This window comes from Fomitopsis serialis, assembly GCF_022376445.1.
Source record: "Fomitopsis serialis strain Sig1Antser10 chromosome Unknown B0H18scaffold_3, whole genome shotgun sequence".
Taxonomy (NCBI): Eukaryota; Fungi; Basidiomycota; class Agaricomycetes; order Polyporales; family Fomitopsidaceae; genus Fomitopsis; species Fomitopsis serialis.
The window spans coordinates 82,631-93,603 of NW_025954963.1; the positions used below are offsets into that span (position 1 = coordinate 82,631).

At 55.7% G+C, this 10,973-nt stretch overlaps 4 protein-coding genes across 4 annotated transcripts; 1 reads left to right on the top strand and 3 right to left on the bottom strand.

Annotated features, from left to right (window-relative positions):
* Window positions 1-553: 553 nt before the first annotated feature.
* Window positions 554-1,888, bottom strand: B0H18DRAFT_1100819 (kinase-like domain-containing protein; the record flags this gene model as incomplete). Its single annotated transcript, XM_048032501.1, has 2 exons — window positions 554-1,261; window positions 1,315-1,888. 2 exons carry the CDS (start codon window positions 1,886-1,888, stop codon window positions 693-695), a joined length of 1,143 nt encoding a protein of 380 aa, XP_047899464.1. The 3' UTR covers window positions 554-692.
* A 1,374-nt stretch (window positions 1,889-3,262) lies between these two features.
* B0H18DRAFT_1113550 (uncharacterized protein) lies at window positions 3,263-4,433 on the top strand (the record flags this gene model as incomplete). Its single annotated transcript, XM_048032965.1, has 2 exons — window positions 3,263-3,965; window positions 4,021-4,433. 2 exons carry the CDS (start codon window positions 3,263-3,265, stop codon window positions 4,431-4,433), a joined length of 1,116 nt encoding a protein of 371 aa, XP_047899465.1.
* A 111-nt stretch (window positions 4,434-4,544) lies between these two features.
* On the bottom strand, window positions 4,545-6,995 carry B0H18DRAFT_868362 (DUF862-domain-containing protein; the record flags this gene model as incomplete). The annotated part of the gene is made up of 9 exons (XM_048039936.1): window positions 4,545-4,747; window positions 4,810-5,598; window positions 5,660-5,735; window positions 5,793-6,361; window positions 6,415-6,489; window positions 6,540-6,552; window positions 6,605-6,709; window positions 6,766-6,844; window positions 6,898-6,995. The coding sequence occupies 9 exons, from the start codon at window positions 6,993-6,995 to the stop codon at window positions 4,545-4,547; spliced, it is 2,007 nt and encodes a 668-aa protein (XP_047899466.1).
* Window positions 6,996-7,218: 223 nt separating this feature from the next.
* Window positions 7,219-8,246, bottom strand: B0H18DRAFT_312310 (YjgF-like protein). Its single transcript, XM_048037512.1, has 4 exons — window positions 7,963-8,246; window positions 7,816-7,910; window positions 7,622-7,753; window positions 7,219-7,563 (listed from the first exon to the last, which is right to left on the bottom strand). The coding sequence occupies exons 1-4, from the start codon at window positions 8,015-8,017 to the stop codon at window positions 7,465-7,467; spliced, it is 381 nt and encodes a 126-aa protein (XP_047899467.1). The 5' UTR covers window positions 8,018-8,246; the 3' UTR covers window positions 7,219-7,464.
* Between the last annotated feature and the right edge of the window lie 2,727 nt (window positions 8,247-10,973).

The window sequence follows — 10,973 nt, forward strand, 5'->3', positions numbered from 1 at the left end:
GACCCCACGTACATGCCTGCCCGGTCATGAGCCCACCGCTGATAGCAACCGATACTCGAATCAAAGTTACGCTCATGTCACTGTCAGGGAAGCTTGCATCCCCGCCAGTCATGCTGACTTCGTGAGACTGGCGAACAACGACTGTATACCGGCATGCACTGGTGTGAGAGCCAGGCAGTCATTGTGAACAACGCCCTGTGTTTGTTTGTGAGTTTCCCTGCTACATCGGTGAGTCATATGCTTCGCACTCGGAACATTAGTAACATGAGCGAGCCTTCAGCTTAACCTGATCCTAACCCATTGATTCTACAATATGCTCAGAGTGTTCACTGTCGATTCAATCTGCGGCGCGAGGGCCAATGTGCTAGTCAAACTCAAGCCCGCGATCGCGTGCACACAGCGCGACGTCGAGATCAATGTTTTTGATTGTCTTTATTTACTGTTTACTCTGGTTTGTTGTTTTTATCCTACTCTACAGTGTCCATGGCACATTGTCCGGTACTGACTGTCCTTTCTGCAGATGTACTCGAAGTGTCCGATGGCACAGCGTCCATTCGTGTCCAAGGCATGTCCATATAATGTCCATTTGGCACTAAGCGCTTTTTTTCTGGATCGTTTCTGATGATCCGGCGATACATGACAGGAGAGGACGTCCCGCCGCACTCTCGTGCTCGCACTGCGAGCTGCCCTTTTCACTCCAGTCCGAGCGCGTCCAGGCGCTCGATGACGGCGAGGGCGAACTCGTCGTCGGCCCCCCTCTTCGCCGGAAGCAGCAGAGGGCGGGCGTACGACTTGAACGTCATGAACTTGCAACCGACGATGGGAGGCGCAACAGCGGGGTCGTTGTCTGGCGTACCGACACCCTCGCTGCCGTCCACTGATGTGGAGGTAGAGCCGACTGGCTCGCCCGGGTTTCCCTCCATCTCGTCGTCCTCGTCGTCCAGCACATCCTCCTCCTCGAACTCGGCGAAGAAAGTGTCGAGGCGGAGGACATTGTTGCGGATCTGCGCGAGGCTTGGGCGTGCGGTGGGGTTCAAGCGAAAGATCCGCTTCAGGAGATCGGCGGCGCCCCTCGAGATGCCGAACTCGCGCTCGAGGAACTGCTCGTCTTCGAGGATGAACCGCCTGAAGTCGGGATCCTCGAGCGACGCCTCTCCCCACGGGCGATCGCCGTCCGCGATGAGGTTGATCAGAATGATGCCCAGCGCCCAGATGTCCGCATGCTTGGTGGAATACGGCCCAGACGCAGTGGAGATACATTCTGTCGGTTGAGGTCAGCGTCGCTACGCTAGTAGTTGTGTGATGCCAACTTACCCGGACTCATATAGCAGTGAGTCCCATAGCCGCGGACATAGCTGCGCGCGATAGGCGTGGCCATCCCGAAGTCGGCTATGAAGACCTCCTTCCCGTCGGCAGTGCAGAGTATGTTTTCTGGCTTTAGGTCGCAGTGGTACACCTTTTTTCGGTGACACCCGTGGACCGCATCCAAGATCTGCACGAAGACCGACCGGATCCGCTCGTCGTTGCCCTCGAAGGTGACGCCCTCGGCGATGAGGTTGAACAAGTCGCAGTCGTGGTAGTCCGACACGAGGTAGAAGTATGCGTCATCCTCCACCACTTCGAGCAACTTGAGGACGCCGGGCACGCCCGACACGAGCTTTTGGATCGTGATCTCCCGTCGCTGGCGCTGCGTGTCGCGTTTGGAAGGACCAGCCTTCCGCACGATCTTGACTGCGCGCCGAACGGGGACCGAGGAGGAGGCCGAAGCTTCGTGATCAATGGCGAGGTACACCACGCCGTAGGTGCCAGCACCGACGGGTTGGAGTAGCTCGAGACGACCAGCGTCGATCAGCATGCCAGCGAAGGTAGGTAGCAAGTTTGTAGGCATCGTGAAGAATATGCAACTCTGTAGCTGAGTGTGCGGATGCTGATGCGAAGACGAAGAGTATGGCTTCTACTGATGCGAATGCGTTCCTTTTATGCATTTTCGGTGAGTCCCCTTCCGATTGTGTGAGCGGAAGGGTGTGCCGGATACACACAGACACCCTTCCGAGTCGTGCAGTATCCGCGGTCTAGATCGAGGGAATTGAATCCATCTCAGTCAAGATTCAAACATCGTTGCACGCACCCATGGATCCATTCGCGGATCACAAGACACCCGTGGAGGCCCGTCTCTGTCGGTTAGAATCCATATTGACTGGTCGGGAATCAAATAGGGTGTCGCTGCTCATGCAAGATATGCGCCAACTCCAATGGTGCATTTGCGGCACACATTTCCGGGTGCTGATGCGTTTGACCACTTCAAGGCATATGACAGAAACACAGAAGAACCCGACGAGAAAGCGGCAATAGCTGAGTCTGTGCATCGCCGGAGCGGCATCGGTGGGTAGTTCATACTAATACTGCCGTAGACCCGATTCCGCTTCCTTTCCGATCCGGAGAGGAGACCATGTCCCGTTGCCGGGGTGATCATCGCACCCAGCATAGGATTACATCTTCCGCCGCAAGCTCGAGCTTACGCCTGACCGGAGCACATGCCTAGTCACACATTCACCAAACAGACTATTTACCTCGAATTCGAGACATGCGCGCAGCCATTCTGGGATCTCAGAGACAGCTGCGAGACAGCTGCATGTGGTGGCGGCCAGACTATAGCCCCAGGGCGTCCAAGACGCGGTGGGAATGACAGTTGTGAGAGACTCGCGGTGATTGCTAGCTGATTCGAACCAGAAGACTTACCGCTTTGGGCGACTCCAACGTCGGAGTGGCTTAAGACGCCTTGTCTCATTGGCAGCGCTGTGCCGGCGCTGTGTTTCGCGCATCGTCATTCAATCTTGCCGCTGAATATAAGTTCAGCCGCAGTCTCAGTCACAGCGTGAATGCGAACACCCATGTGCAAGGAAGTAGCCTAGCGCAAGCTTGATCTCTCCTCTTCCACTTTCGCAGCCGGAGTAGCTTACAATTCGTGGACCCGACTGCTGCATCAGGAAGCCTGCGTACCAGTTGCACAGTATTCGGATCATCCAGTGAGTCGTACGATTCGGACGTCTCCGCTGTGATTCATTGATCGCTTCATTATAAACGCAGAAATGGACACGCTCGTCTCCGTTCAGCGGATTTTGTCACGTCCTTTGCGGTGGTACTGTTCCCCAATTCGTACGCCCCCAATCCGTACGCAGGGTCATTCCCAACCGAGGCTCCCGCTCGAACTCTGTGAGCTTGTGATTGACTACAATCACAACGACCACATCACCCTGCGAGCATGCTGCTGACGTGTTACGCGTGGGTCGTACGTGCGCGGATGCATCTATTCCATCGGGCTCGCCTCTCAACCTCAAAGCTCCCATCAACTATCTCGCTCCTAACAGCAGGTCCCGCAATAGCCACATGCGTCAAGCATTTGACCATCGATTTTGGAGGCGCAGATACTCTCGCGAATGTTTGCGCCCCACTCAAGGGCGTCTGCGAGCAGATGCAGGCTGTTCAGACCCTCAAGCTGACCGGAATCTCGTTATACGCATCTCTCGAGCTGAACTTACTACTCACCGTTCTTCCGAAATGTACGGTCCATCTGGAGCTCGGCAAGATCGCGGTGGCCCCGCAGTCACCCCTTCCCGAGTTGATCTCCTCCTTCCCCGCCCTCCAGGGTCTGTCCCTCGGAGATGGTTTGGTCAGTATGCACGGCGCATCAACTTGGGACGCGACGGGTCCCGTATCAGTGCGTCTTCGCACACCGTTGAAGATACTACATCTGTCGTTGGTCTTCTCCAATCCCTCTATCCTGAACTACGCCCAATGGCTAGTGTCCACACCTAACGCACTCGACCTTCGCGCCCTTTCCGTCGCGTTCGACTACTCCGGCACGCGCATCAACTCGCCCGCATTGCTCGGGTTACTCCTGGAGAACCTCGGTTCTCCTCTGGAGACGCTAGAGCTCGCCATGACCCGCGATACCGACCTCAGCGGTGAGTAGACAAATTGCACACGAACAACTTCATGTGCTGAAGTTAGGTCACGCAGTGATCCCGTTCACCCTGGAGAGGGCAACTCGCCTTGCAAACCTCCGCCTGCTGGTCCGGTTCAGCGGATCGTGGACTCAGGACAGTTCCAGCTACGTCCGGAACTGGGTCGTGACCCTCCTTTACCGCGTGCATCTACAGAGTATCCGCACTATTCACCTGGCCGTTGAGGACGCAGGAGAGGATAATTTCCTCTTTCTCGACTGGGTGGATGATCTGGTCCAGGCGCTCCTACGGCTTAACCTCAGTGGCCTCAGGAGTTTTGCGTTCGAGTGTGTAGGCTCGCCCATGAGGGCTCGTACTATGGCATCCTTGGAGGCGAGGCTCGGAGCCCTCAAGCCTCAGTACCCGGTCGACCTCACATCTGCCAAAGTATCCACTGCCTTTGGATCCGACCTCATGCGCACCTTCTGAAGAAGCATCAGCTTCGGTCAGCCTAGTCAGGGCGAGATACGCTGTCTACATCTATGGTACAGTACATACTATTCCAGAAAGTCCCATCGTCTTCAGTCCGACGCCTACCAATCACGGGCACAACTTCTCTGCGACCTCCTGTACAAGCTTCCTCACCTCTGGCTTCTGCACGCCATGCTCCCCGCTCCCTCCCTTCTCCAGCTTACCCTTCAGGGTCTCGCGCGCCTGGAGCACCTCCAGGAACGGCACAAACTGGCTATCATACGCAGGCGATAGGCGAAGCAAGAATGCCAGAGCCGCTGTCAGACGGTGAACTGCACCACGCCAACATCAGCACATCCTAGGTTCATTGGACAGACAATACGGATCCACGTACCGACTTCCTCGCTCTGCGTCTCCGTCGAGAGCGCCTCGAGCACAGCACTGACCAGCTCCACCTCCCACTCCCCGTCCTCTTCGATATCCGCACCCGCCGCAGGGCTATCCCCGCGCAGCCCGTCCACCCGGCCCTTCTGCAGATACGCCGCGACGTCAAACGCCAAGCTTGCAGCCGCGGTGCGCACGGTGGCATCCGTATGCAGCAGGCTCGCGACGAGCGCCTTCGTCGTGTCCGCCCGCTGACCCGCCGTAGACAGGAGGCTCTTCACGAGGGCCGCGTTCGCCGTCGCGTTCGCGAGCATGCGCAGAGTGACGAGGACGGTGTTCCGCGCGCTAGTGTCTGCGGCGTTCAGTGCCTCGATGGCCTTGCCCAGGAATACGTGCACAGGATTGGTCTGCGAAGGAGCTGAGGCACACCAGGCCGCGATGGCTTCGTCGAGGAGGGCTAACCGCCACAGGTCCACCAACGGGAAGATTTGTGCGGCTGAGAGAGCGCTGGCGATGGTTCGTGTGGCCTCCGCCCAGGACGTGATCAGTTGCGCATTTGCGGAGAGGTTCTTTGGAGGCTGGGCGCCTTGAGCAGTAGGGAAACGCGCCTTGAGGTACACAGGGAAAGACTGGCGGAGTTTTTCCTTGGCTGCAGTCGTCTCTGGTGACGGCGACGAATTGTCGACGAAGGAACCCAGCTTGGAGACAACGGAGTCGAGCGCAGGGACCTGTGTGAATAGGATGGGTCTGGTAGAGAGCGCTTCGATTGTTGGCAGAGTAAGTTTCGTGTGGGGGTGGGCTAGCACGATAGCATGATGTCAGTCGGACCAACCACACGTGCGTAATGCACAGTCACATACGGGGGAAGGCTTGAAATAGCAAGAGATCCACTTGACTGCGAAGTTCAGCTGAATCCGCTCCCTTGAAGTCGTATGTCTGCGACAGACCAATATCAATACCTGTTCGGTTACAGGGAGTCCACCGGTCACCCACCTTTTGACTATCCAGGAAGAACATGAACGTGGGTGTGACCCTGACACCAAATTCTGAGGCGACTTGACTGCCCATACCTACGCCCATATCGACCTTAACGAAGGCAACCCGGTCCTTGCCTAACCCACGCGTCTTGGCCCACGCGAGGTCTTCGAAGACGGGTTCGATCATACGGCATGGTCCACAGGTCGCACTTGTGAACATCACGACGACGGCACGATGCGAACGGAGCAAAGAATGGAACGAAGACGGGTTTGTACAGATGTGGACAGGAGCGGAGACTGTGCTTGTTGATGCCGAAGGTTGAGCCTGAGGAGTTGGTACAGTCGTGGGTGCGCCGGTACCATTCACGGCGGAAGGAGAGAACGCCTGGTTTGCCACTGCTTGGAGAAGGGATGCAGCAAGCGCGGGGTTTGGTGATGCATTGGCTGCGGCTTGTGCCGCTGCAGGTGAGGGCTGTAGTGTTGCCGGAGTCGGCGCAGCGCCAGGAACAGGACGGCGGAACATGTTGTCGATTGTGGGTCGCAATGCAGCGCCAAATGGCGTAGACAGGAAATCGGATGGTAGATCTGTATACACACGTCACCCCACGTTTGGGGGCTATATGCAGGCACATGCGTACCCTTGATCCAGGAGGGTATTGAACCCCCTGTGAGGAAACCTATCACGTCGTTGGTAAATGAGTTGCAGTTGAAGTCTGCGCATACGCATCAACAGCGGTTCCCAACGAGGTGATGCAGAACATACCTAGCAGATGATACTAGTTCTAACTTCAGTACTTGTCGCAGAAACTCAGGAATGGCTGTACACACCTTGTCGGCCGTGAAATGTTTGCTTATCTCGAGTAGGTACTCGTTGAAGGTCTCTTCATCTATTGCCGTCTCTCCGATATCAATTGCATGAAGCGGTTTCCCGTGCTGCAAGATGATTTAGTGAGATGAGCCTTCCACGATATGATGGCTAGTGAACATACATGAGATTGACCTGGACGAGTTTCCAAGATGCCTTGACCATAGAATATCTCTCTGCCGAAGACAACCACGGACGTGTGCCTATACATACCAGTTGAGTGAACCTCCCACACACGAAGATCACAGATGCGTACCAGACGCCGTCGATCTGTTTGCCGGTCAATGGGAGAGACAACTGCTTGGCAAGGCCGTTGCTGAGATCATAGACGTATATTTGCACAGGCGTAGACATTTAGCAATAAGTATAGTAGATAACGAGTCTGGTAGCGGCGACACAAAGGAGTAGAGGGTTAACAGGCTAGGCTGGGGCAGCAGTTACAGGGTGTAAGTGAGAGCAAGTCGGGTAGACGGAGATGAAGTACTTATGTGGGAGCGGTGCGGGACGCGACGCGATCATGCCGGTGACGCGTCCTTATACGCGCACGTGATGGGAGTTTCCTGAGCTTTCTGGCAACTTTCTGGAGACTCAAATCACTCGACAAGCGTCGTGTCATAGTAAACGATCCTACGGGCGAAAGCTTACGACTATGTACAAACATACGCGTGGCTCGCTTTGTGCCACGATCAGCGAGAACACCGGCTGCTATTCTTTGCATTTACTACATTGTCGTTTTTACATTCGTCGGACGCAGCTACTAGATGGCTACAACCGTTGTCATTCTCACGTCCGTTGTGACTGGTCAGCATCGCATGGACACTCTTCAAGGCAGCTCAGCAATGCACTCGATCTCGACGGCTGCGCCTAGAGGCAGGACAGCGACGCCGACGCAGGTGCGCGAGTGAGGGTGCTTTGGGAAGAACTAGTAGGTGCATGTCAGCCTCACTCCCCAGACCTATACATCTGCGTAGACTTCCTACCTCGGAGTATACCTCGTTCATAGGTGCAAAGTCCTCCTTCAGGTTCGTCAAGAAGATGTTGACCTTGACGATGTTGTTTAAATCAGTTCCCGCAGACTTCAGGACCTTCGACATGTTCTCCAGGGCCGCTTTCTGCGTTCCGTCGATCCAGTGAGACACCGCTCTACTTGTCTAAGTACGCGCACTGTACGTACCGTCTGGCCCTTGATGTCGCCCTGGAGCTTGTACTCTTTGTCGCAGCCAATGCTCCCGGAGACGTACATAGTCTTACCGCTGATCGTCGCGTGCGCTGATCACTAGTCTATCAGCAAGAAGCAGCATACGATCGCTTCGGTACGCACCGAAGACAGGCAGCGCAGGAACAGCCTCCTCACAGATGATAGTCTGCTTCGTCATGTTCGGTGGTAGGGCTCAAGGTATAAAGGAGACGATGGACGGCAATCTGATGTACAGATAACCTTTCAAGGTACGTTTTTTATACGATTCCTCCTTGTGGGCGTTACAAAAACCTCCCAATGATCGCTTATGCTGTTCTACTTAGCAAGCGTCTTGCGTCCACGCCGTGGATGAGCAAGGTCGCCGTCGGTGATGACTGCGCAATCGGGCTAGACTCGGGTGTGCCTTCGAACGGGTTGAGGCCCCTTGAGCGTCTGACAACCAAGATGTTCTTGCACGGTGACCCAACGGTGACCCGCACGTAATTCAATATCCTGGACTGCACTCTGTGTGTGACGGTCTCATCAAGGGCCTCGCCGTGATTCGGTTTGTTCTACGGGTTGAACAAACCCGGACACGATCGATAAAGGAGGACACAGAGGCGCGCATGCACATGCAAAAATGATGCAGTCCCGGAAATGACGCTGACGGGTGGACGAAACCTGACTCGGAAGTGCGCCCAGCCTGAGCACGATTCCAATCAAATGCAAGGGGCGCGAGGTTACCGTAGCTGCCTAAAATGCATTGTCACAGGTGACAAAGCCGGACACACATGTAAGTACATCGACCACAGCACCTTATGCTGGTTCTGCGAAGCAGTCTCTCCCCGTCTCCGCCGCGTAGTGCCTCTCTGATGACGCTGTGTCGCAATATATCGAGCCGTCGCAGCGGACGGCGTGTTCATACTATACGATCGACAAGGGGGTGACCTGTCGTTTAGCGCGTGGCACTCGGCCATCTCGTGTCGGACGAGGCTTGTGTTGCCTTGTCCGAATGGGAAGCGTGGATACGGTCGAACGTTGGTCGAACGCACACAAGAGTCACGAAACATCCTAGCGTAGCGCGACGGTCAACGTCACAAACGTTCGCGAGAAACTGTCTTGTTCTTTCGGCCGGAAATCATGATTTTGAAGCGTACGCTGGACACCCACAGCCTAAGATGCGAGCTGAGCGAGACGGACATGGCTCTGTGGGCGACATGCATCAGCCGGGCTACAAGAGCAGGGCAGAGGATACTGGCAGAGCCACAAGACACGGATCCGAGGGGATGTCTGCGAGGGAGCACAAATGTGCATATGCACGACTCAGCAGCCAGATTTGCAAAAGACGTAAGACATATACATAGGCACTGACTGGCCGTCCGAGCCGTCCAGCTAGAGTTCTGATAGCTAGGCCTCCAATAATGCGTTACGGACCCTCTAGTAATGCCATGAGCGCGGGACCAGAACATACATAGCTGGTCTTCATCCAGGGACCTTGATAGTGGCCGCTTCACTGATATGTACCCTTTCTGTGCCCTTGAAGAAGCAGATCTAAAACAGCGCAAGCGCAGTCAGTGTTTGCGAAGGACAGTGTGAGAACGCAGAGTCGTCTGGACCCTGGTGGTCAGTATGTACCGGACCATGAAGTTTTCGTGTTCACGCCGCCGGAGCAACGTCCTCGAGTCCGTTCGATTTGGTCTAGGGGTTTCCGGTCGCGTAGCGATCAGCATTCAACGTCGCACGTAGGAGAGACAGGTGACCACCGTAAGCGCACTGTGCAACAACGGAAGCCCATCCTCGTGCTATTCAACACCGGAGCATAGTGGTTTGCAGCGCGAGCGCTCACTTGACGGCGAGAGATGCTAGAGATCGATGTGGCCGTTTCGCTGAGTTTGTCGACCTGAGGAACAATGCAAGAGCGAAGAGCCGCTTGCAGGCGCCGAGGGTGCATAACTCAGAAACACGCAATAGACTGTCCGTGGACGCAGCCAGCGACGGGGCTGCTGGACTCAGAGACACTCAGGCTGCGGGAAGCCGCCGGATGTCTCCATGTACTACCTACCGAACTCGCCCTGAAGATCATTCCTAGCCACGTACATGGGCAGAAATAGTCCGTTTGGTGCCGATAGCCAAACCCAGCGTAAACATGCAGGCGGGCGGAAGTGGTACAGCGTCAGGTTCTGTTCGCTTCCGCTTTTAACATATGGAATAATGGAACGGAGAGGAGCAGTCTCGATCAGCGGGAAGTGCAGATAACAGACAGAAAGTTTGCACCCACGCATTGAGATAGTATGTATGGTGCGGCGAGGACGTGTACATTCAGAGGCCGATGTACGTCTAGACGCGGATCAGTAGGACTGCGGAAGCTGTGCAACGACTCGACGAGGGACCGCTGTGCATGATGGAACTGCAAGAACAATTCACGAACGAACTAACTACCGAGGACGGGACTTCATACCGTCGTGCAAAGTTGATGAACTGGAGCGCGGTTTACGAACAGTGCGGCCGGTGGCGATCTCCTCAGCATACGGAACTCCAATTACGGCGCCGCGGCGCTGGCGAGCCACACGGGCCCAGTAAGGATGGCAGCATTGAATTCGATGCGCCCCCCTCGATACGAGATTTGGGAGCGACTCGCGTCGAACAAGATGAGTATAGGCTATAGCGTCTTCACCGGTGAAACATGTTGAACGCGCACGGAGGTCAGCCAACACGAAAGCAGAGCACATTGTCCGGATGAGGAAGGTGGGGTGCCTTCCTGGGAAAACAGGTTGTGTGTGCAAGATATGGGGTCAGATAGAGGCAAACGACGGTGCTTCCTTGGCTGCTTCCGCGAGTGCAACCACGGGTGCCGCATGTGATACCCGCTCTGTTTTCGCGACCTCGTCGTCACTGTGCCGTTCCTGTGCCGTACGCAATACAGGGCGTGGGCGGGGCGCGAGCCACGTGGAACGGGTGATGCTAATATTGGTTCGGTTTGCGACCTCATCGTCATCGCGTTCTGCTCGGTACGCTGCCTTTGTCGTACGTACAAGTACCTGCGAGTTCGCGAAGAGTGGGACAGGAAGCACGAGTGCTCACCGAAGGGCTAAATGCACCCATACCGTGTTGATATGAATGCGCTAGGAGCGACCAAGAAGGAGCCCTAGATCTCA

What these genes read in the sequence shown, in the direction of transcription:
- B0H18DRAFT_312310 (XM_048037512.1), bottom strand. Translation starts at nt 8,017, where the DNA reads ATGACGAAGCAGACTATCATCTGTGAGGAGGCTGTTCCTGCGCTGCCT. An exon ending in GCGACATCAAGGGCCAGACG is followed by an intron (nt 7,754 to 7,815) that starts GTACGTACAGTG and finishes GACGGAACGCAG; the next exon opens with AAAGCGGCCCTGGAGAACAT. An exon ending in TGAACGAGGTATACTCCGAG is followed by an intron (nt 7,564 to 7,621) that starts GTAGGAAGTCTA and finishes TGCACCTACTAG; the next exon opens with TTCTTCCCAAAGCACCCTCA.